Source organism: Erithacus rubecula (genome assembly GCF_903797595.1).
Source record: "Erithacus rubecula genome assembly, chromosome: 3".
Taxonomy (NCBI): domain Eukaryota; kingdom Metazoa; phylum Chordata; class Aves; order Passeriformes; family Muscicapidae; genus Erithacus; species Erithacus rubecula.
Window position 1 is genome coordinate 5,744,249 of NC_136689.1, and position 26,913 is coordinate 5,771,161.

A 26,913-nucleotide genomic window follows, 5' to 3' on the forward strand; every position below is an offset into this window, starting at 1 on the left:
TCCATCACAGGGATGAAACATTTATGTACATTTAATGTACACAGAGCCCAGATTCCCCCACTGCTGCAGATTCCACTCCTGGAGTAAGTTTTAAACAATTCTAAGTGCTGCAGTCTGTCACAGAACCTGAGCCCATCTCTGGATCAGGTCTGAAGCTGTAACTTTTTATATAAGTTTTACTGCATCTTCTTTATGGAAAGGCTTCTCATGCTGCACCTCTGACTGAAAACAATTAAGGCTATTTTGTCTTGTTAAAAATATTATTTGCAACCTGCCACCATTCAAAATGCATCCCTTAAACTGAACTGAATGACTTATTTATGAATAAATGAAAATTCCACTGAGGATACAGCACATCATTACTCCAGTGTAATCACTGGAGCAGGGTACAAATAATCCCATTCCACAAACTGAAAGCAAGAACCAGAACTTCACCCTCCAGTTCAGCAATTCAGTAGTACTACAGATTTAAGTGATAAACTAAATCTTCCTCTCAAGTTATTTAGTAAATAAGGCATAATGATAGTTTTAAAACTATTTCTTTCAACTTCCATCAAGAAGAAAAGGACAGTGATTTATATTTTAAGAAATAGAACCTTATAGTAGAGCAAAACAAACCACAGAGATATTGTCTTTCCTTCAGTTAAAGAAAGTTGCTTGCCTTGAAAAGGACTTTCCAATTACTGTGACTGCTGGGAACAAGACAGCTGAAGGGCTCTAAATTTTTTTATTTTCATGAAATAAAGATGATCTGCAAGCAAGCCTGAAAGGGTCATCCTATTGCCTGTTTTGCATTTTAATTTTGACCCATGTCTAGCTCATTTACCAGAAGAGTTATGCTGATAAAGGACAAAAGTTCAATTAAAAATTCCCTTCTTTGGATAATCAAAAAAATCTTCACTCACAATAAAAAAAATTCTCTCACCCCTTCTTGATTATATTAAAAGACAGTCCTTTATTGTACTGTAGTTTACAAAACAAATAGTTCCTTCTTACAGAAAGAGGCTTTAAATTCAGAGTTGAGATGTCGTTAGTGTATTTCAAGTTAAGCAGAGTGAACAGTGAAATCCTACCTTGCATCTGGGGAGATGTTCACTAAAGGTTTAAAAGTCTCTTGTAAATAAAGCTCTGTGGTTAGAAAATTAATAGACTGTTACCACTTCACACAAAAAACATCAGCTCTTTTATGAAAGCATTTCAAGAATTCATTCATACAAAATTAAGTGGCAGACAGCAATTTACAGTTAGTTATTCTACCATTTATGCACAGTGCTCTATATTGACATTAAAAAGACATCAAATTTAAAAGCAGGACTAAGCTTGATACCAGCAGAGGTCACTGCAATTACAACAAATAATCCTTTACTTGTTCTGTGAGTGTCTGCTGCACACAGATAGCTCCATGTATCATTCCATGGATTACACACTACTTTTTACATGGAGCTGCCTCCCTGCATTCAGCACCTCTGTTCACACCCAGAATGCTGCATGAATTTCTGTCTGAATCATGTAGCTCAAAAGGCACAGCTCCATTCATTCCCACTCCATTTGCTTTTTTCCTTTCTTAAAGAGCCATGAACAAGGGGCAGTGTTATACAGCCCACATCACCAGTCCACAGCTATTTCAGACAGAAAAATAAGGAACAGGAGACAAAGAGAAGCTCTTACTATTTCTTTTTTCATTAATAAATATGTGGAGAGAAGTCTAGGATGATTCAAAATCCACTATACTGAAAAACATCAGAATCTAGTACATTATCAACCATGTAGTAAATATTCTTACCCCTCCAGGTTTCTATCTTGTGCTCCTCCAATTCATAAATCTGAACCTACAATGAGAAAATGGAAGTTCAACTTGAAGCAATTTAATTTTAAATCTATCACTAACATTATACACATCTGAATAATTTTCTTTTATTTCACTGCTGAAAATCTAACAGAGTAAGAACAGTCCAACACAACATTTTTTGTAACAAGGAGAAAGGGTGCAATCCTGCCCCTAATGCAGAGTACAATCCTGGGTTTATCCTTTCAGGGGACAGAAAAGCCTTTTAGTGGCCCAGGTTTGCAGTCCAGGTCCTTCCTGGACTCAAAGGCATCAGAAATTCAGAAATTTGTATCACCTTCAAACAACCATCCAGGGTAAACCCTTGGGTGATTCTTCACACACCCACACCAGTAAAAAGCTTACAGTGACCTCCTGACTTCTTAATGCTACCAGAATAAAGTTACCTGATCACTAACAAGCAAGAGCACTTCTTTAGGGAGAAACCACCTGGATCTTCCTCATCACTCCATGGTGGATATTATCTAGCACATGAGCAGCAATGTGCTTCATACTGTATGTCCTAATGCTATCAGAAAAAATGACTAAAATACTTTAAGAATAGTATTTTCTGCATAATTTCACCTATTAAAACTAGAGCATTCCCTGATGGAACATTCATTTATTTATTTTTCTTACACAAAAGTGCATCAGTGTCTTAAGTCAGATATTGTCCTTCTTCAGCTATCCCTCCTTACTGCTGCCAGTTTAAGCAGAATCTATAAATAGGACCTTAGACAATGTAAATGAGTGAGAACTCATTAGGTAAAGTCTCATGGAAAAATCAGTAATATTGATGTTGAGGGTCATTATGGAAACCATTTTTAAAAAGCTACCAGTGTGCAAGCACTTTTCATTTGTTCCTCCCCCCACTCCTTGTCAATCCCCAGGGAGAAAGAAAGAATTTTTTAACATGAAGAAAGGACTCTATCAGCATCTGATGAGAATTTCACTATAAATTTTAAAATGTAACATCAGCTTTGAGAAGGCAAATATATCAGATGTCTGCTCCATCCAACTGTTCTTGACTTTTTTAGATAGTAAAACATAGTACATATGTTTTAATTGGTAGAGGGGGAATTGTGATTTGACAGGAACAAGAAAGGGATGTAAATGTTTGTATGAACATGCAAGCTAGAGAATTTAATCAACTGACTGCCAATGGGAATTTCAAATTACAGTTAATTGAAGTCAACAGATCTCCAACTGATTGTGCAATTCAGCCATGTAACTAATATTTTGCATATATTTAACTAGTTTGACTTGTTTATTCTCTACCATCACTCCAAGAACATTAATTTTTTACAGCATTCATGACTCTGTAAGTTACCATCCAAAGACTTAAATAATAATGACAATCATCATAAACTTTTCAGTTTGTTATTTCAGTCTCTGTACTGTATGGCAAGTGATCAAATTATAGCTTAACATCATACTTACCATTGGAGACTTATAGTATCTATGCAGTATGTTAATGAAATCTGTAATTGTTAACATTCCTGTAACAAGTGATACATAAAAAAAACAAAACAACAGGTCTTTAGATACATACTTAACATTTACAACTTTCATCTATTTTCTCAATTCATATTCACAATATATAATATGATAAATATTAAATCCATGTAAAATACTACTGGTATTGGACTATTTAACAGCAGGATTTCCAAACCATGTCTATTCACTTGCACATTGACACAGTGCTTCAGAACAAAAACACATCTGAAGTAATACTCAATATTATAACCCATGTGCTTCTCCTCACTTTCAATCTGACTCAAAAACCCCCTAGAATTCAGAACTCATCCACCCCCAAAAATATAGGAAGAAAAAAGAGGGTTTAGAACATCTTTCAAGGTTGGAGGATTATTCTTGCTTTTCATTTTCTTTTCAAAAAAAACATTCTCATTATGTACTTGCCAAGTCAGGAAGACTCCTGAATTCAAATGAAAGAACAGTATAATACATTTTTCTTGACTATTACTTATTACAGACTTTAATTCAATCATTTCCATGGTAATCCTCAATGTGTGTATAGAAATGTGACTTTTCAAAAGAAAAAAATAGCACATCCCTTGTATATATATACATATTTTAAGCACCAACACCAAGCTATGTAATATAATATTGATGATTAGTTTAGTTACCTGAAAACATTAATCTTTTTTGAGCTTTCAAGTTCTAGATTTGAGAAGATGCAATTGCTCCACTGTCTACTACTCTTACATCTAAACTGAAGAAACTAAGAAATGGGGAAGGCAAAAATTAATCTGGAGGTCAACTTTAAATCAGTAGAGCTTAGTTACAGACAGAACATGAAATTAAATCAAATGAAAATAAAAAAGACAGCACTCATATGGTGTATTGCAAGACTGCTCCTCCCCTCTTGGATTTAAAGTATTTTAACAAATGCTTTATTAAGTATCTACCATTCATTTCCAGGAATCCTCAACATTCCATGTCAGAAGAAATAAATCTTATTCTTTTTGTCACTGCCATTGTGACCCCATTTCCTAACTGCAAGAGAGATCTAGTTTTGGAAAATTATTGTTGTGGCAATTAAAAGCAATTTTAAAAAAGCAGTACATAGATGTAATGTTTTTCACCCAACATGGGACATCTCTGTAGTTCTGGTTTTAGAGATCCTCACTGCACCTTACTGAGAACAGGCAGAGACAGGCTCCTACTGCACTTATATCAGGATACTGGAATATTAAATTATTCTCTTTATAGTTCCTGTTTTCAAATTTTCCTTTCTGTGATCATTGCCTTTATTTTTAAATACATAGTGAAGTGCAAAATTATTTTGCAAAAATTTCAGAAGGTTGAGACCTAAAAGCAGCATCATGATTCTAAAGCTGGCACCACTCACTCCTCACAAGGAGGGAAAAGAAACTCTCTTTGCCAGTATTTCTCTAGGATGTTCCATGATGGCCAGGCTCAGACCACCTTCTGGAATAATAAAGCACCTTGGAAATTCAAGTAATCCTGAAAAATGTCAGAACTACTTACCTACAAAACTCTGTTTTTTACTCTCCCACAGTGGAGCTGCTCTAACACCATTTGCCACCAAGGCAAAAAAGGCTTTCTTTACCTGAAAAAAATAAAAATAAAAACTAAACAAATTTCAAATTTTTGCCTCAATTTAGCATACCAGACACCAACAGAATGGTTTCCCTTCTCACCATGAAAAAACCCAAAAGCAGTACAAACAGGTAGCTGCATCCAAAACAGAACAGAAACCACAATGCCAAGCAAAAACCTTAAGTCTTGTACTTTTAAAATGGGTAAAAAGCTAGAAAAAGCTTAGCAAAACTAGATCTGTTTTTTTTTTATTTTGTGAATATTCAGAATGAAAGCCACTGATATATCCATAAACTAGAGAGGGTCTTAAACTTAACACATGAAGATTGTGCTACATTCCAGTCAATATTTACTGTAGCAAGTTGTTAAAAAATGAGCAAAACAACAGCAGTTCCAGGTCCCCCACAGCTTTTAGACACCTAATTCATACAAACTATTAAAAAAAAAAAAAAAAAAGTTTGATTATTCTAAATATGATTGAAAGCTAAAAGAATTACCTAGCTTGTTTTGCTGCTAAAGAAATCAACCAAGTACTTCTCTTTTTTAATTAATTGATCCTCCCCAGAATCAGAGGTTACCAGGTTATGGTGTCATTCTGAAAAGAAACATTTCCCTGTGAACCCTGGTTCTCTGAAAATGAAGGACTCAGGCATTAGTGAACCTCAAAATCCTGATGTGGTGATGTGCTGGAGCTTGACATCCTTCCTGTCCTCCCCACACCCCTAAAAAGTCTTCCTATGGAAAACACAATACAGAAGTGAGGGCTCTTGCCACAACCAATCTTTATTTCTGTGTCCTTGAAATTTGTCCTTGGTCCAAATAACACAGAATTGCAATTGCTTGATGACTGCAATCTGAATAGATCATGATTTCACATCAGTACTTTAAAGATCTACTTCAAATTATGTGCCAAGGGGATCCCCTCCACAACAGATTAATAGAAATAAAAGGGCTTCACAGTCAATGGAATCAGCACCCAATAAAGAAAAATGCAGGCACTGATCTGTATTTCTTGTACATCTCTACAGCCTGTCTGTTTCCTCCCTGACCATGAGAAGCAAATCCACCCTCCAAACATCAGCAGCTGGCAGATCAGCAGCTGCCTCCTGCCTTCAGAGATTCCATATCACCAGTGAACAGGAATAACATCAGCCATCACCCCTTAACTGCACTGAAACTGAGGAACCACGTGGGGAAAAACAGCAACAACACAACCCCAAGGCCACAAGTAAGACTAAATACACAGGATTTATCTAGAAAATGGTTAAACAGAAAGGTGCCAGAGGTGTTCAGCCACCCTGCTGGCACAAGGAGGAGTCAGGCCAAACAAACATTACCAAATCCCCCACAGGAGCATCCTAGCTCATGAGGAAGACTGAAACCACAAAGAAAACCTCTGGGCAAGATGCATGAAGTGTTCCTATATAACAACATCACACTCTGAGTTAATGCAGCAAAAGCAGGGAGATATTTGGGGAGCAGATATGAGACAGATGTGAGTTCACACAGACCAACTCCAGCTTGGGGAAAAATAAATTCTAACCATTCTTCATCAAAAAAAGGGGAAAGGACACTCACACTGCCCAAAACTTCAGCTTTGGTATCAGTCCCAAACCAAAGCCATCACAGTCACTGTCACTGTCAGCTCATGTCCCCAGTGTTTCACAAGAGAAAGATGTTCAAGGCTGGATCAGAGCAAGAAGGGAAGAGCCAATCTATAGAGGCCAGGGGGAAATAGCTTTCTCCCAGATAGCAATCATGCAACACAACTCCTCCAGCAAGTTTACAAACCCTGTAATTGATAACCTGGAAGAGAAGCATGCCCCTGGCAGAAAATGGGTGGAAAGCCAACTGGAGCACTTCAGGCAGTCTCCAAATTCCTGCTACTACTCCTTTCCCAGACACAGCAGCAGCAAAGAACACCAGCTAGCACCATGCTCAGATGGGGGACACAGCAAGGCTGAGGTGTTATTTTAGATTTAGAAAAGACACTTCAAGAGAGAGAGTTCCAAAGATACACTAAAGATGCTGAGCTTGTAGACAATCCAGAAGAGAAAGAAAGGATTCTTCAAAGGATAAGTTCCTGCCCTGATCCTGTCTGACTTACTTGCAAGTTATCTGCCTCCAAGAATCACAAGAATCTTCAGTTAGGTACCATCTTGCCTAACTTTAAAAGACATTTTGGAAAATATGAGAGCTGCTGAACAGATACAGCTACTAAAAATTAACTAGTTCGTAAAAGACAAGGATTTTAGCATAAGCACTAGGATATTAAACATTTTATGCAATAAATCACCAAAATTCAGTAAAGAAATACTTAAAACTCAACCCCCTGGGCTGTCCTGCTAGACCACAGCTCAAGTGACATTGGTATTGTTGCCTTCAATAGTATTGCAGAAAGTGTCACATTTTACATTATTTAAAAATAAAGTAAAAATGCTATCAATTCCTAATATTAATACTTGCCTCTTATTTAAGTAAGGTAATTACAAAGCAAAAACCTAACCTAACTCTTATCTGCTGAAACTGCTTGCCAGTGCAAACACACACTCATCCACTTACACTTCCTGCAGTTTCTGTGGTTGACCAATTTCAGTTGCCCAGAGAACCCCTTGGTGGCCAGCCAAAGCACAGGGGTGTGGAGCTGGGCTTCTGCCCAGCACTTTTAGATGTTTCAGTGATCTGCATGCAGCAAATACCCACAAGGACCTTGCTTTCTGATGATATATAGTCAGTAGCCTTTGAAGATCTCCACCATGTCCCATCTTTGGACCTCCAGCAGTGTTGTCAGTTCTCAGCCCCACAGTGCTGGACTGGCCTGACCTTCACAAACCCATTGTTCAGCAGCCAGAGCCCACAGATTGCTGCTGTTACAAACACTCTTTAAACAAAGCACTTTTGTTCTTATTAACCATGTCCTAACACACACAATGGACCACTAAAAATGGGATTTTTCTGCCCAAATTTAGAGGTTGTTCTGACATTTACCCTGACCTTGCATATTCACTCCAACCTCACACTCAACTGGGGCACAACTCCCCAGCCTTCCACAGGGATTAAATTGCATCCCACAGATGCCATCTCCTCCCTCACTAAGATGTCTAGACAATTACAATTAGAAGAGCAATCCTACTTTGTGTGACTGTTTTCTCCAAGATTCTGCCCTTTAAGCAGAAGAGTCACATTTCAGCATAAGAACACAGCAATTAAATCCTAGATATATCATAGATCACCTCAACAATAGCTGCTATTCCACTACACTGAGCACAACAGGAACATGCTTTTCTTACTACAGGAACTCATTACACTGTGAATATGCTGAACAAAAGAACAGACTAATTTAGGTTAGACAACCTCTGGAGGTCACTGTTTCTGCACACTATTCAAACATTTCCACTGCAAGTCTGAAGGAGGACATAGCCTTTTCCAGTACAACAGTCATTAACAAGAAAGAAAGAGACACAGACATAAAAGTCTTGTTTTTCAGGTAGAATATTTGGAAAACCTTGTCTCTTACAGTCAATGAGCTCCTAAAATAGCTGGATTACTGGGCAGTGAAACCAGAACAGCAGTAGAAGATTTCACCAGACTGCAGAATAAATTTTTCCTCACTGCTGGGAAACTCTGAAAGGGACACTCCTTCTTATAAGATACAGGGATTTTACAAGCCCTTGCAGAAATGCTCTTTCCAGTAAACATCTGTGAATGAGGGAACCACCTGAAAGGAAAACTGAGGATGAGCTCATTTCCAAAAACTCAGTGTGTGTACAATACACACATGTTTGTTTTACCTAACACTGTGTTATAAAAACTGTGACTATGTCCAGTGGTTTCAGACTTGTCTTCCAGGACTGTCCCATAAATCAAGGAGGGTGACTGCTTTGCTGTAATAATCGACTCCATTTGACTTGCAAAAAGATTCCTGTCCTTGACAGATTATTGTGAGCAAAGAGCTGTGACAGTTCCTGGTGCTAAAGGGTCAGAGCTGAACAGAAAATCCTACTGAGCTGAAAACACAACTCAGCACCACTGCCTCATGACAAAATTCACTGAAATGGCTCAAAGGTGGCAGAAGTAAGAAATAAAGCCATGGAACACCTTCAGATGTGCCAGTTCCAGCAAGAGGATGATGCAAAATCATTGTCCTGTAGCATGGACAGTGTTCAAAGACCTGCCAGAACTTCTGTGGTGTGGCTGCCATCAAAAGGCAGGATGATAAATGTGAACCTCTGTTTCACTGGATAAGCCAGCATCAGCCACTTGCCTGGAAAGCCCCTAATGTAACCCCAGGAAATGTTTATTTTATCAGATCAGAATAGAGAGGAAGAAACTCCTTCTTACAGTATTTGGCACAGAGCTCCCATAAAAGCAATATCAGGCCCAGCTAATCCCTGACATTTTTATCATCTCTGATTCCTGAAGGATGGATGATCTAAGGCAATCTAGAACATTCATCATCATTTTCACTGGGTAAGTTGACAAATTCCCAGCTTATTTTTACTACAAACTATTTTAAAGGAGTACAAAACTGGAGAGGACAAATACCTCCAAAAATACACATGTGGACCACAGCATCAAACCCAAATCTTTCAGGCAGCCCCTGAGAAACAACCATCCTTCCTAGCATAACAAAGTTTGCCATATAGTTGAAGGAATTTACAAGAGGAAGGCATCCAGTCTTAGCAGACCCAGTAAGAATAGCTGAAGAACTAAAGGAGAAGTTTGGATTGCTACACCAATACACTCACGTTTTAAAAACCAAACACCAAGGCATGGAGAGGCTTCTCAATGGTTTTCCCTTGCAAAGGGGGAAAAGTTTTATATTTTCAAAGGAAAACAGTGTTATCTCTATCTTCACAACATGAGCAGGTGTGGCAAAGTCACTCCAGACACAGACTTTGTTCTCAGCATTAAGAGAATGAAGGTGGAAGAAAAAGTTACTCTGAGAATTCCTTTTTAAGAGGCCAAACACTTTCAATTTCAGTAGTTCCTACCAAGTAGGAAGACACAAAGCAGAACAACTGGTCTTTGTTGTAACAGGAAAATCATCAGGGCTCTGCTGCAACCTTTGTACAGCAAAAAACCTGGGCAACCCACACTTTACTCCCTTGGTTCAAGCGTGTTTATGAGCCAAGACTCCTGAATGAGGCAACAGTTTCCAGCCCAATATAAACAGGACTGTGTTTAAGTAGCATGGCAAGTTCTCTGGCTGCCCAAATCCCAGCAAGTCTCCAAGAGAGGAAAAAGCAAAAGCTACTGCAGGTAAAGCTGATGCTCTTGCTCCATCAGGGGGTGTGTAACAGATCTCCCCTGCTACTCCCTCATATCACCAGGATTTCAGGCAGTGCTTCCTCTGTACAAAGCCACCTGAACAAAACCCATGAAATATTATTTGGGAGCATGTTACAAAAATATTACTAAGTTGAAAATACAACTTTGCCACAGAGCTCCTTGGACAGTCCTCCTCTTCCCTGCTGTTGGCATCACCTTCAAAGACTTTTTCCCATGAGCTAAGTTGGAATACTCCTGCATTCATCCCAGATTCCACAATTACCATCCTGATAATGCAAAAGCAGTTCAAGTTAAATACTCTCCAAGTCCATCACTTTCACTTTGAAGCAATTCACACTGGGAAGGATATTTAACTTGCAATTCCTTTTTTATTTTTTCCTTCAAATAAAAGTTCTGATGCCCAGTCCAGACAGATTTTTAAGTTACAAAGGACTACAGTCCTGCAAAGGAGTTATTCTGAAAAGTTAAAAATCTCTCTTCTGGTACATTTATATAATTCAGTGTTTTTACAAACTGATTTGTCTGGGGAGATTAAACCAGTACGAAGAATGCAACCAACCATCTCAGCATCATGACTGCTGCATTCAAATTCATTTTCCAGTTATTTTCTTCTTTAGTCTGTGAATTTGTTAGAAGCATGTCCTCCTCAAAGGATCATGCTGTTAAACAAAGAGGGCATTTAAAGATAAAGATTTTTGCTGAGGGTGAGAGATAAGCATGTCTTGGACCATATCAAGTAGAATTTCCTCCTCTACATTACCAAGTAGATTGGAGAAACAGTGGACAAACCTGTTATTAACTAGGCAGCTATATTTGCTTCAACATCTGAAAAACCCCAACCAATAAACATTCACAATCAGGTCTTCTAGCTCAGGTTGAGTTTTGGAAAGCTTGCATGAAACCAGATCAAAATTCATTTATCTTCTGCAGGTGATGAAAAGGGAACACTCCTGAGTAGATCAGAAATTCCTTCACAGATTAAAATCTTATCCAAAAATTGGTGATCGGGCAGAGAATTCAAGAAGAATGATACATAACTTTCACTCAGCCAAGCACAAACACTTTACCTACACCCTGTGTAGAAATTTCTGTTTAAGTGGCACCTATCATTTGTCCAAGATCCACAAATGAGCAGTTCCTGTTGATTTTGAGAGCTGCAGGAATTAAACTCCTGTGCTTGTATACCAGCAACAGGAGAAGCTCTGAAAAAACACAACAGTCTTCCCATATTATGGTACTGATTCCAGGCTGATCCCAATGAAGGGAGCTTTTATGTGGCTGCTCAACTGCCTCAGCCCACATGCTGGTTAGAAGCTAAATTAGATGATTCTCTTACAGTTCTGTGGGCAGGGTAAGCAAGGAGGGGTATTGACACTCCTCAGAAATGCAGACAGCAGCAGCTTCATCAGGGAGAAACCTCAGAGCCAACTAAGGAACAGAGTCAATCCTTTTGTAAAGCTGTGTGACAGCAGACTCAGAGTCTGCTGTGTGGTTCTGGGAGCAAACCATCCTGGAGCATTGTTCCTGGATACTGATTGATCTCATTACCGTGGAGAGAGGCAACACCCCAGTCAAGAATGACCTGGAGAGAATAAAATATAATAAATCCATTTACTGAATAGAGTTAGCACAAGGAAGAGAAATATAAATCCTCTGCAATTCTTCTCATGTTGGATCCATTGCATGCTCTGCAGAAGTTAGAAGGTATATTTACTGCCAGCATGTCAATTCACTAAAGAAGTTTCCAGAACATTGTTTCATTTTTTTTTTTTTTTTTTTTTGTTATGTGGTAGAAAATCATTTGAGCTCTTACTGGAGTGACAAGTTCTGACAAAAGCCTACATTGGTGAAAACAACATCTGGTCCATTAACAACTTAGGTATAATTTCATTAAGCAGGTTAAATAATTTAACCAAGTCACACAAAGATTTCTTCAGCATACAGAAGGAAATAAAAGGAAAGAGTCTTTAGGATTCTGAAAGCTTCTGATGACTGTTTCCACATAAACATGATTTTTATTAGCTTATGAAGAAGTGCGGGACAAATGCTTTAAAAACAGTTTCAAGGTCATGGTGAGCAAAAGCTACATATGTTCTATTATTAAAATTCAAATTTACTAGTAACAGTTAAGAATATAATTTAGACAAAGATTAGATAGCGCTTTTGACCTAAAGAGAGCTTATGCAAACTCTGCAAGGCACTACATTTGCTAACAGATGATTCTTGGGACTGTAGACTGCTGCTTGATACAAACAGGGAAGTCCCCACCTAATCCTCACCACCTACACTGCTTTTCAAGGGTTAATTGCCCTGTGCTAGAAAACAAGCTAATCCTTCTCATCTTTGTGTAGTCTGGGCAAAGCCACAACAAATTAATACATTTCTTTCAAGGTCAGACAAAAAGCTGGCCTTAAGAAAGCTTTTGGAGTTAAGCTTCAGAGATTGCTATAAGCTAGGTAAGAGGCAATTCCTTAAAAAATGCTAATACAGTTCAGGATGGGGTGGGGGGAAATGCATTGGTCTCTCAAAAAAAACCACATGAATGCAGCAACAAGGAAAAACTGAAATCACATTAGATGTTAGACAAAGTAACCTGGCAGACAGAACATGAATAAAGTGTTGTATTTCATTCATCTCTAAGTTTAATACAGGAATTGTTTTGCTTTCCATCAAAGAAAATTATCAGATTGCTGTGTCATTATTTGTACCTGATACAGGTTAAAACCAACAGAAAGAAAGGAAAGGCAGACCTGGGTGTCCCCTCTTTCCCCCAGATGATCTGCACACCAAATGCATGAACTCTTCTACAGTGCTCACATGCTGTGCTGAAGACACAAGCTGGTGACCACTAAATCTGCACTCAGCTCAGTGATTTCCTGAAGTCTATCATAAAGACAACCCAGAACCATTCATTTTTCACATGGTTAGAATGAAGAAGGACAGTAAGTTAATGTTTAGAGCAGCCCCTTAAGGGACAATCTCCCTAACCCCTCCTAGGGGCTGTGGAGGGTTTATTCTCCTGTTTACATCTCAGGAGATGTGTAAAAGATGAGGAAGTTTATCCACTGTGAGCTGCACATTGCTGCAACTTGCCCAATTTCCTCATCATCCACAAAGTCAAATTTCCAGACTTCACAGGAAAGCTCATAACATCTAATTGTCTCCTGACTCCCTTCCTGGTCAGATTAGACTTCATGAAGTTTCTTTAATGTGTGCCAAGAAAAGACAGTATCTTCCCTGGGAAAAGCCAAAGGCAGCAGCTTGTCACAAACAAGGAGCACTCGTGGTGACAGGCAGGGGAAAGCCACAGCCACAAAGTTCAATATGATTCTATAAATATTTATGAGGAGCAAATGAGTATTAATAAACTGAAAAGGTGAAAGAACAGTCCACTGTCAGTCTAAATCAAGAATGAACTGTGCCAACAATTACTTTCCCAGGCAACATCTGCCACTTCAGGGTTCAGCATGGGACAGGCAGAGAGAGCAGAGGCAGATCCTGTTTTGGGGAAGCTCTGAATAAAACCTCACTGAGGCAAACTGAGCTGTGCTAGCTGGCCCCAGGCAGGAGAGCAGAGCAGGGCTCAGCACAGTCATTTATTCAGTTTGGGTGCTGGGTGCCAAGGGCACATTGCCCTGCTGAAGCCCAGCTCTGCACAAAGGAGCTGATGCCCAGCAGAGGTGCAAGAGCCACAGCACAGCTGTGACAGCCTCAACAGGGGACAGGTGGAACAGCACAGGTGTGACAGCCACAACAGGGGACAGGTGGAGCACACACAGCTGTGACAGCCACAACAGGGGACAGGTGGAGCACACACAGCTGTGCTCTGGACACTCCAGCACAGAGTGGAGCAGCCACATGCTGCAATCAAGCCCCCATGTCTTCTGATTGACACATCAACATAAATGCCCTTTATTAGCTGCTATTTCTGCTATTTAAAGCCTTCCTTCTATTTCCAGTGTATGGCACCTCACCATCCCCTCACTTAGGGCTAAAACAAGATTCCTTTTGAAATTTCACACTAATTCCCTCACAGACACTGACACTAAACATTTACTTTGATGAAACACTGTTGCTTCAGTGCCACCCAACATCTCCAATTTTCCCACCTCTAACATCAGGTCTAGAATACTTTTCAAAGTATCTGATTTCCAGGGTAGAAACGTGATGTGTTCTCTGATCGCTGACCAGCAGAGGGAGACAGGATACTGTTGCCAAACAAAAATCCAAAATCCAGAATCTTTCAAAGGACGCTGTGAAAACACAACCCAGCTCCATTTCTCCTCCTTCCTCCACTGATGATTACTAACTTATATTAAGAGAGGCAAGAAGTGAGCTCCTAAATTGTGTGTTTTAACTCTAATATTATTAAAATCCTGAATTCAAATCACTGGAAAACTTTTCCAAGGCACTGGGAAAGGCAGGGTTTTTTTTTTTTGGTGGGTGTTTTCTGTTTGTTTGTTTTTGTATTAGGTGAAACACTGACATGGGTAGGAATGAAACAGATCCAGGAAAGTCAAATATCCATTTGAGATGGAGACTGGATGTTTCAGAGCTGTGTTCTCAAAGTACAAACTGATACTTGAGGTACAGGACAGTAAGTAATTTATTACTTTACATTAAAAATTAAAATGCAAGAAACAGTTAAGAAGTTTTAATTGATCATTCTTATTGGGTTAATTCTCCACCATGTACTTAACCTGCTGTTTGAGGCAAATGAAAAAAGCTATTCTTTTTTTATATTCCATACGTGTTTGTGCACCAGCCACATGAATGATCATGATGTGTTTTGAAGACACTGACAGTGGCACATTAACACAGGTGCCAGGTAAAGAACTAAATGGAAACAATGAACAGAAGTATTTAAAAGACCTCTGAACAGTGCAGGCCTGGTAAGTATTCAGAATCTACCTTTTTAATGTTTTCTTAAACAGTTTTGCAAAACCTGCTAAGTTGGAATATAGTGCCCATGCTGGAAGATGGACTCCTGCTTTACAGAACTATGACTTTGTAAGTTAAAAGTAATGCAAGTAGATTAAATTTAATAACGTAAAGTCAAAAAGATGTAGTTTAGGGGGGAAAAAAAAGCTTCTCATCAGCAATACTCAAGATCTGGTCCATATTTATTGTACACTAGAGTCTGAATGAGCAACTGCAGACTTCCCTTCTACCACCACTGCTTCCAAATACCTGGAGAAGCAGACTGAGACTCCATGATCACAGACCAAGGCATTCCTTGTTCTCCTCTAGCTGGAATCCATAACAATCATTAAGGATGCCAAATAAGACAGGGATTTTGTGCTGATGCAAGTTTTTCCATCACCATTAAGTTACCTGTTCTCCTTTATGGTGAAAACTCACAAAGCTCACTCACTCACACTGTTTCCCCAGGTGCTACCTCACACTGGCTCACCACTTGGAAACTCACACTTCTTGACATTAATAGCATTTTCTCAACACAGCTCCAGCAATGAAAACTGGTATCTGGCATGATATCATTCATCAAGAGCTCTGGAGCCTCCAAAAGGAATCAGTGGCCTGCCCCAATGGCCTCAAGATTAACTGGTAAATGGAATAAAGAACAATTATCTCTCCAATTGCAACCAGTGACCAGGCTCAAGCCTTTGAGCCAGGTGAGCACTGACAATGCAGGTTGTGGGTCATGCCCACTGCAGATACCAACTCCCAGAACAGCATCTCAGTGTGAGGAAAAAAATACCTTCTGGAATGAAAAGGAGAAGAGCTGAAAGAGTGACAGTGAACCCCATCACCCTAAATCTGATTTTTCAGGTCAAAGAGTAAAGTTTTTACTCAAGATTTGACAGTCATCCTTCTCTTTCAGGCAGAAGAAATTAAACACTGCAGAACTTTTTCCCCTCTAAGATGGTGAAAAAGTCAATGCAGATTTTCCACCTTTCAGATCAGACCATTCAATCCAGCACTATATACAATTATCTGATACACAAGATGGTTCTGTGAAAAGTTTTGGGACTGAGTATCTGTTACATGGCTGCCTCTGACTGTGGAAAGCTGAGGTCTGAGTATGACATTCCAGACCAAAATTACTAAATGGGCTTAGTGAAGTCAGAATTGGAGCATCTTTACACAGAAAAACACACTGAAACAGCAAAAACCAAAGCAAGCAAAAAATACCATTGCAAAATCCAGGAAACAAAGAAAGCCACAGCTTTCTACCACACTGCAGAACAGATTAGTCTGTTTCTATAGCAGGCAGCTAATGCCTTCTTTTGGCAAATAAACTCTTCAGACAGAGCCAAGAGTCTAGCAGATGATTTACTGATTAAATGCAAAATGAGAAGCTGAAAACAAAAATTTTCTGGAGAATGTAATAATTTGCATAATTAAGCCATCCATTTGAGTCCTCAACTGTGTTATCAGTACAGCAGGAACAGGCTCAGAGCACCTGGGTACACTTTAGCTGTTGCACAAGGATTTTACACCAAATGTCTTTATGTAGATTCAGGTAGCCATGAAGAAGCCAATACAAATTTGGTCTCATCTGAAATTTTTATTTTTAGACAGAGATTTCAACTGCAAACCAAATTACATCCCCTCTTTCTGTTCTGCTGGGATGCCTTCCCCCAACTCCTCCTCTAAAACGTGAAAGACACAGTTGAAACAATATAGTTTTGTACAGTCAAAGCACAGATGGCAGTATTTCTCTTCAAGAGATCAAATTTCATTTAACACTCAGGAAACAGTGATTAAAAAAAAAAAAAAAAAACAAACCCAAAAAACTGCAAGCAAAGGCAGACTGAAAGGAGAATACTCACTTGTAGCGTAGTGTCGAAAACAACAAGCTTAGAGCTTGTTGGAACAATGTCATAACACTTGTGTGACCTCATGAATCGCACATAAATGTCACTTTCCGATTCTTCAAGTGCTGCAAGTAAAAACATTATGTTGTTTTATTTAAGCAACTTTAAAAAAAACCAAAAAAGAGTAGTATAAAAACATGCTAAATCAACTGAATACCAATGCAGAAGGACAGCCCTAAAGCAAAACTCAAATTCACACCTCCAGATCGGGACAGACAGGCACAGGTTTGCACTTTGCATTTCAGACTCATCTTTCCTTTCAGATTAAATGTAACAAAGGCAAAATGCATTGTTCTTCTTTGATGAGAAAGGACTTCCATGCTAGAGAATAACATTCTTAAAAAGTCCCCTTTTTTTTTTTTTTTTTTTCCTAACATTAACCGACTGGAATATGGATCTCAACACCATTATATAGAGAGGAAGGCAGTTTGAAACTTTAGTATCAGGCTTTACTAACTCAAGCTCCTTAAATTAGTATTTCTTGAAACTTTACTGCTACCTGTTTCACTTTTCACACAGTAATTTTCTATTTCCTAACAATGCAGCACAAAAGTTCCATAACCAGCTCCATTCTCTTCAGGTTACACAGAGCATCACATCTCCAACACTCTGTTTATAAAACCAGGATCCACGTGGCTGGAATGGTTTTAGTGCTGCACATCTATAGCATGGACATGCAGTTCTGTCCTTAACACCTTAAATTTCCTTTGCATTTGTTCAGATGCATGTGCATACAACACCCAGATCTGCTCAAGTATATTCACTTTTTTATTTTTTAAGCAGTTTGGCTCTCCACTCTTTCCAGCAGGTACCTAGAACTTGGCCAAGGCTAATCCCCCCAACAGAGATGCACCCTTTAGACCCTGTAATTATTTCACAGAAACTTGGACATATATTACACTTTTGAAGAGAACAATAAAAAAGACAACAAATAAAACAACCTTGAAATACCTACTGACCATTAAAGAACTTCATAGTAAGGACTTGAAAACTCAAAATCCTCATTTGCTACATTTGGTCAAGATCAGTTATTTTGCTCTGGATAAATTATTTGTCATTTCCATCAAATGGTTCAGCACAGCCTTTTTAGTCCAAATTTACAGAAGCAAAGCTGGATCTCCCCTACAAGTGGCTGCTCCAGGATACAGCATCATTACACACTGAACAAGTCCTTCATTTCCTACTCCCATTACTCTTAAAATCAAGAAGTCTGATCTTTAGAAAGTTATGGTTGCTTCACAATCCTAAGTGCAGTCCCAAGAGTCCTTATTTATTTCAATCTCAAGTTTGTAAATAATTAAGATACTACAGGTAGAAACAAGCACAGGAACATCTCAAATTCCACCAGAACAGTGGAATCACCATCTCTGGACACGTTCAAAAAAATGTGTGGATGTCACACCTGGGGATATGGGATGGTGAATACAATGTTAACAGTTAGAGTTGATGATCTTAAGAGGTTTTTTCCAACCTAAACGATTCAATGATTCTACAAACCACAAAACAACCAGCTGAAATAAAATGAACACTCTCAGAGCACATCATGGCTCCACAGAGTCTTGCCAACTCAATAACAATTTTTAAATGTATCAGGATAAGCACAATAACTGTGAGCCAGAACAATTCAATCAGGGGAGGCTGTTCATGGCAGCCACAACCAGGAACTCTTACCAGCACAATGAAGGTGTGCCCATAACCCTCCTCTCACCTACCACACATTCCCACCCTCCAAACACAAATTCAGCTGGATCTCAACAATCCCCACCCAGATGCAAAGGAATGGTTGAATGTTGTTATCTCACCATGTGCTGTCTTCCATCTCAGGGGAGACACCACAAAGCAACTGCTTCCCTTTAATTTGAACTGGAAAGTTACAATTAAAAATACTCAGAACCATGAGATAGCCATCTGTGAGCACTGTTAACACTCCTGGAAACAGCTAGGAAACTCCAGCAGGATCTGGACAAGGACCCAATTGTCCAGCTGGAACTGAGGTTTATTTCTACAGAAGACCCTTATTCTATAAATAACTACAATGCACCACTTTATTAGTTACTAACTAAACATGCAAAACATCAGCACCACTGATTTAACTCTCATGTCCTACAGAATTTTATCAAGTGCCTGTTGGAAAGAAAGGATATTTAAGACCTTCTAACACCTTCAGCTACCTGGGAATAGTCAACAGCTGCCACAGCCCAATTCTTTGTACAGGTATTGTGTATTATGTATATATTATGTTCAATGGAGAAAAAGGTCTCCCAAACCTAAGGCTGAGCACATCTCAGGGATGCACTCACATCCATCTTTCCTGAACTGTACAACTGCACAGGGCATAATCTTCTTCTTGTCTCCCCTTCCAGAGGACAAATGTCCTGCTTTGGGTTGTATCCAACCACCACTGTGCTGCAAATATAAATTATCAAACAAGAACACCCTCATCATTAGTTTCATGTTTCAGGCTTGTTTTCCCAATAACTGCCCATTTGTTCTGAAGCCTCTGCAGCACCTGCACAGCAGAATTTCCCTTGGATGGACACACAGATCCCTTCTGGCTTGACTTACAACCTCCCTCTGTCCCTGCAGCTCTGATCTGCACCCAGGATCATCTGCCCAACATTCAGGAGACTTGAACCAGAACTGCCTCCAGCCAAACCTCAGCCCTCTGCAGCTCATGATCTGGAAATCAGATGGCTCACAGAGCACAGGAGGCATCTGAATCTAGAGCAGGATCAGGGAGGAGAAGAATCCACTAATAAGTCCCTGAATATGTATTCCTGGGGGGTGCTCACTCATGCAAGCTTATCTCCTGAAGATTCATCTGGAAGTCATTTTGCAAGTGGCATTGCCCATGCCCACCCCCTCTTCCCAAGCCATAGGTGAAGGCAAAAATATCCAAATTCCCAGTGCTGTTTTTTGTGATTTTTAATAGAACAGAAAAAGAAGTCACCTGCAAGGTTACAAATAAACCCTGTCAGACACTTTAATACCTGAGGTTGAGCCCCTTGTCATACAGGGTTTTACAGAGTAAATTCTCTGTGTTGGCATTTTATTTGCTCCTACTGTTAGAGATTTTTTAAAGAGTAGAAGATCAATCTGTTTGTATTACTGCCACTCTGCTCCTCAATCTTATTCACCAAAATGATTTTTATTTTCTTCCTTTCTCCCAGCCTTCACTATAACATGAGACACAATTGTTTTTTTATTTTAGCCAGTAGATGTTATTTATGAGAGCATCATAGCTTTTTTTTTTTTTTTTTTTACAGATTAATTATTCAACAATAGTGACTCAGAGAATGCAGTGGAATTCATACTAAGCATAATTGTCTATTCAGAGAGCTCTGAGGTAGAACTATCATCATGAATGACACAGAAACTTCTGCAGCATTGCTGAAGCATTTCCTCAGAGATCTACTGAACAGATGCCTTCAGTTCCACTCACACCTTTGCCCATGCAGGGTGCTTTCCTACTGCAGCTTTCCCCTCAGAATTTCATGGCCTTCAAAAGGAGAAAAAAGAAGAGGAAAAAACAAAAAAGAAGTAATGCCTGCAGATTGAGAAGAGGAATATAATGCCAACACTTATAGAAAAGCTTCCAAATGCTGAGACATAAAAAACTGCAAGAAAGCTCCTCAGAAGTGTCTGTTGCAAGCCACAGGCTGCATTTCTGGGCTGTGTTCTGACTGGGCTGGCCCAACAAGATCCTGGAGCACATGATTCCTGATTTCAACAATACCAACATCACAACCTTTCCTGTTATATTTTATGTTACAGCTCCTGGTATTATATATTTTATATATTTATGTATTTTATGTATTATGCTCCTGGTATCCAGTCATATGTCAAGACCAGTCACTGGTTCCAGGAGTATTTGGAAGAAACACACAGGTTCCACAGAGGCTGGGCACTTTCACCTTCTTTTAACTTCCACCTTCTTTTAATTCCACCACAAGCACACCACAGTAGCTCTCCATAGCATCCCTGTCCTTGTGGTTAGATTGAGGGCTGGTAACTCTCAATTGTTTGAAGAACTCAAACTTATGAACCTAAACTTATTAATCTTCTTATTGAACTTATGGACTTCTTATTTACCTGAACAACTGTTAATATAACTAACTTCTCAAAGTTTCATATGAAATTAATGGCCAAATTTTAAAGGCCCTCTAAAAAGCAGGGAAAAAACAGCAGAGAGCTGTATGTAAAATATGCACTCAGCTGACTGCCTAGCTCTGGTGAACAGCTTGAAGGAAGGCAGAAACCACAAATATACACAGTAATTGCACCATTCCCCTTATTTTTAAATAAGAATCAGTATGGAAACTGTGCAACTTATAAAGCTTAAAAGTCTTAGAGCAGCAGGAGCTGAGCTAAGCACTCCCAGCACTACTTTTCACCTTGACTACTATTGGCATAATCATCTCCCCCCAGCCAGATCCAACAGATAAAAGGAAATGGGGAAGTAGAAATGTAGTTTTGTGATGTTCTCACTTGTGCTAAACAACCTAGTTAGGGGAAAACACATTTTATTCTCTGTTACTGCACATATATGTGTCTGCACTTCAGGGTACTCCAAGCCATACTTCTATTTTAAAAGTCACATGGCATGCTGAATATCACATTTCAGATGCCAGAGAATGAAAATATTAAAGACCAAAGATTTTTTCATCACAGTGTTTACTATGGAACTGATCCAACACCAATACATTAAGTCAAATTTGTAAGTGTAATTATACTGATAAACATTATTAAAAGGTGCTATGCCAAACTGTTCTTATAGGTATAGATAAATATGTGTATTTATTTATATATCTCCTGCCCTTTCCTTATACTAGAAGCTATCCAAGACAATGACATATCCACAGAAAAGATCAGCTGTGCCAAATGCTGCCAGAAGACACCAGGGTGAGCAATCACCTCAATAAGCCAGGACAAGTTACAGATAACCCTTGGCAGAGAATACAACAGGTGAAAGACATCATTAACCTTGTAAATTGTTCTTCTGACTGTGGTTTTATCTGAAAGCTGTCATCAAAACAGACTTTAAAGTTTCTAATAACTCCTGGTCTGAACTTACTGAAGGAGTTCCTTAATATCCTTGAAAACCTCCCACACAGCTTTCACAGTGCTGGAGATTGTAGGAGTTCTAGTATAAGTCACTGACATAACACAGATCTGGAAAAAATCATCCACAATGGATACAGTTTACAGTTTATCCATTCCAAGAGCAACAGTGACACTTCTCAGAAGGAGCCATAAACTATTCCTTTCCACCAGGCCCTGGAACACAGCTTTTAAGGGAAACAGAGGCATCTGAATGAAGCAGGGTTTCAAGAATAATGTTCTGGGAATCAAATGTCCAGGTAGGATTTTATCAGCATTCATCAGCAAAGAGACAGACAGGGACAGATTCTGCAGAGGGATCCAGTACTTGCTGTGATCATGAGCAAGAGCTTTACTTCAGCCTACCTTCCATAAGACAAATATGGCTCATTTAGCAGATTTTTAGCCAGATTTGAATGCTTCACAAATTAAAATGTACATAGTATATCCAGTGAAAAGCTTGGGAAGAGAGGGGCTGGCAGAGAAGTGCAAGAACTGCAATTTTGTCACAGAATAATGCAGTAAAGGGGCAGCTCAGTCTGCTAAAGAGCCAAGAACTCTGGAAACAGTGGACAAGAAACCAGCCACCAGAAGCTGAATCAATGTCAGACTTGGTAGGAAGGGAATACTAACATAGTTTCCTCATGAATAAACAGAAATCAAATGATACAGCACAACACTGCTGCTTTTCTCCCATGCTTGCCCTTCTTAAACTATCTCAGAAGAAAAAAACACCACCTAAATAACCACCCATGTAATCAGCCACAAGGTAAGACTGAGTGGTGAAAAAAGACAGAAAAAGCAGGAAGAGATGGTCACAAGAATACTTACTCTGTGTGGCAGAAAATAAATCACAGAACCAGAGAATATCCTGAGTTTGAAGGAACCCACAAGGATCAGAGTCTAGTTCCTGGCTCCACACAGGACAACTCCAAAAGTTTTAGCACATGCTTGACAAAACTTTGTTGCAGAGATGACAACCAAGACCAGCAATGTACTACTGCCAATTACAAACAACCAAACAGGTTTACAGTCCAATATATAGGAAATAATATGATGACAGGGATAGGAGTTGCTAACTCCATCACAAGCTGAAAGGCTTTTGAATGCAAGGAACAGGAAGAAAGGGTGTAAAGAAAGAAACAAGACTTTATTTTTCTATCTGAGAACTGCAAAGAGCTTTCAAATATCCTGGAAGACCACACATTGAAATTACACAGTAGCATTATTCATGCAGACACGGGCTACAGGCATATGGATGTTGCAGATTGAACATTTCCCACCCTCATCTAAAGGAATGCCTGAGCTGGCAGATAAAGATTACAGCAAATTTACAGATGTAAGAAACTCTGATACAGAGAAGTGATAGGGAATGTATCAAGAGATCAGTATCAGGAGTTTCTTCAGTGTTCCAAGATTAATCCAATTGCATATTACAGCATGGATGTAGGCTGTGACAGAGGAAAAGGAGTTTAAAAATAAGTGTGAGCACATAGGAACAACAACAGAGCAAGTGTGCAGGTACATGAACAGATAAAGAGTGAATAGAGAAGTAAATGCAATGTCTTGTTGCTCAGGTCTTCAGAAAAAGGTTAATCCTTCTAATAACAGTAACAAGCTAAAATAAACCAGAACACATCATTAAGAACTATATTCAGAAATGCTTAAGACACTTTCAAACACAACCTCTAGTATTGTGTGCTTCTACCTTTTTTTTCCCACACATTTTAGTGTGTTTTCTGAATTCTAGAGTCAGTGCAACTGTTCAGTCATTTTGGATCACCAAGGTAATTGAGATGTTTTCTCCCCTTGTCACAAGGAGTTGCTTCATGCAGAGACAGGAGGTTATTATGTGTGTAAACAGGAGTCACCCTAGCTAAAAGCAACCATTCCTGAACTCTGCAAGTTCATGAAGGAGAAGATAAACTACCAGACTATAGGAAAGCCAAACAAATTCAAACCCAGTCAGAATTCCTAGAAGTGTATTGAAGCAAGTTATTAAAATCAGTGTATTTGTAAGCACCTACAAAGGCAGCTCATCAAAAGCAAAGGAAAAAAAATCAACACAGCTGTGTCAGGAACAGCTCAGACTAATCAGTTTTTACCCAGAATAAAATGATCAACTGGATCAAAAAGAAGGTAGACACAAAACTAATATTAAAAAAAAAAAAAATCACAGTAAGCTTGAGACACTGATTTTAAAGCAAGCATGGATATCACTTCATAAGGAAAAAGAGTCACCCCATGGCAGCTGCCTAACAAGCAATCCCAGCTGCAGCAAAACCAGTAATAGGCTTTTTTTCAGCAGGTTTGCAAGACTGAATGACAACCGTGTGTTTTTAACAAGACAGCTCAAACTCTTCCCCCAAGCTGGAACATTTGCAAGGCTCACCTTTTGCAAATCAGGTAGTGCAGAATGGCATGCAAGCTCATACTGCAGAACTTTACATTTCTACAACTCTGGAAGTGTTTTTACGAAGAGTTTGATACCTCCCATTACAACAGAGTATCAGGGGATCAAAACTTCATTTTATTCAACATTCTCTTCAGTGATCTTTAGGAACAGATCATGCCTAAAAGCTTGCAGTAAGAGTTAGAAATTGTTGCAAGACATAAAACTTTATAATATTATCTTCAAACTGAATTTATAAGTGGAGATAACACTATTTTTCAGGAAATACCAAAATGTGAAAGAAACACTCAATTGGAAGAGTGCAAATTATGGAGTGACTAAATACCAGCACTACTGAGAGAGAAGTACCTTGCTATTAACTTAATTTGCTACAGCAGAAGCAGGGAAGAAAAGGCAGTTTGCTTAAACAAAACAATAGGCAAACAAAAAACCACCACAGGTGCTAGAGAGTTATTAATGCATTCCACAAGCTGGTTAGACAGAACAAAGCAATATTAGGACACTGTAAAACCTCCTTCCTTAAAGTTCCTAAAGTGGAATGAAACAAGTGTCTTCAAAAGCACATCCTGCTTAGAACAAAATAGTTATTAGTTCTTGACAATACTTCAAAAGATCTATTTTTCTGGTGTTGAGGTATCTAAACCTACCCATCTACACATCAAAATGTGTATCTACACATCTTCAAATTCCAGCAGTACCTAAGACTGGTAAGAGAAATCTGATGCAAACAGTTTTTTGAAACAATAAGAAGATTTTGATTGTGTTGCAGTCTTATATTCACTGCATGCTTCAAAACCCTGCAGTGAATTTTGCTCCCCATTATTGCTTTTAGTGAGTTCTGGTAACTGGGCTGAGAAGTTAACACTTCTCTTTTACTGTAGCTCTCCACTGGCAGTGTGGATAAGCAAATGATAATTGTGAGATTTGAGACAGACAAAAAAAATGTGATGGGCAGCTTCAGAAACTCCACATTCCAGAGCTAATCACAGTAACTCTGAAGTTCCTTGTCCGGGCAGGCAGAGAAACTTATTTGTGTACAAGAGCTGCCTTGCTGAGGAACTAACTGGTAAACAGTATCATAAGTCCAACTGAATCCTTTTGAAAAATACTTCTGAAAGAGCTCTGTATCTCTTAAATCAACTGTTGGTCAAAGGTTTGCACTTTGAGAAAAGCATCACTGTGGGCTTGTGAACAAAGGTAGCAACTTCAGCCTGCAACCTTAATGCTTCTAGGATTTTCACCACAACAAAGAACAAGCTGACCTGAAGAATTTTCTAAAACGTGTTCAAGGATTTTCCCTTGACAACAGGCACTATGATTTTTCCCTAAGCATCCCAAACAAAGATCTAAATTAAGATGTCGCCTGTCTGGAATGTGGGCCTGCTCTTCAAGACTGCGAGACACGAAACGCAAGAAACTAAAAATGGGATTAAACTTCTGAATATTAATATCAGCAACCACTCTGTGCAGAGCTGGATTCAAGGGAAGTTTAAGGTATGTGATTAAATCAGCCTGTATCTTTGCTGCAAGATTAGTAAACTGAATTTTTGCTGTATCTTTAAAACAAGCCCAAGTCCTACTAGATACACAGTTTGCACAAACTTTTAGAAAAAAAAGTGATTTAAGTCTTCTAGGAATTAGTTTAAGATCAAACCTAAACATGCAGCTTAACCAAAGCATTAATCACACAAGCATTTTCAAAATGAGCACACAGCATCTTCACAAGCTGCAGCCATATCCCTAGTGAACAGGGCAAATATTTAATCTGGAGGCAATCTTCCACTGAAGACTAAACTCAGAGTATCAATGCTTTATGGGGAAAAAACACTTTTTTTAGGACTTCAGCCATAAGGACTCTGTACTATGTTTGCTGGAGAAACACTTTTGTGAAGTCTAATAAATTGCTGGTCTCAAATCCTGGATAATTACTTACAACAACTTAAGCTGAAGCTTTTAATAATTCAGTACTTACATTTTCATTTCTGTCTAGTTTGCCCTTGTACATTTCTTCTCCTTCCCTTCCTATGCATGCCAACACCTTCTAAACAGCTATTATTGGCATTTCTTATAAAAATTCATGAATCTGCATGCACACTGCAACAGACTATTGAGTGTTCTATTCCAATACACCACTCAGGAGATTTACCTACAGCAGGTGTAGCTTGAAGCTACCCAGAAAAAGAACCAACAGCTCCATAACTCAAGCAGGTGACATCCAACACACATTCAATGTATTTGGAAACAGTTTTCTGGAACCCATTTTACAGGTTTTATTGATTCCTTCTCTATAACACAGCTAATCTGCAACTCTTCCCAACACTGACCTTCCCTTGAGCTGACTCAATGTCTATACAGAGCAG

At 39.0% G+C, this 26,913-nt stretch overlaps 1 protein-coding gene across 6 annotated transcripts in view; it reads right to left on the minus strand.

The window, feature by feature from the left end:
• Positions 1-26,913, minus strand: part of PRKAG2 (protein kinase AMP-activated non-catalytic subunit gamma 2) — a 205,580-nt gene that overhangs the window by 10,962 nt on the left and 167,705 nt on the right. For all 6 annotated transcript variants that reach the window (XM_079302881.1, XM_079302882.1, XM_079302884.1 and 3 more), the window contains 5 exons: positions 16,996-17,105; positions 4,838-4,919; positions 3,266-3,324; positions 1,784-1,829; positions 1,074-1,128 (listed from right to left, as the gene is read on the minus strand). In XM_079302881.1, coding sequence (XP_079159007.1) covers positions 1,074-1,128; positions 1,784-1,829; positions 3,266-3,324; positions 4,838-4,919; positions 16,996-17,105 — 352 coding nt within the window. The remainder of the gene's footprint in view (positions 1-1,073; positions 1,129-1,783; positions 1,830-3,265; positions 3,325-4,837; positions 4,920-16,995; positions 17,106-26,913) is intronic.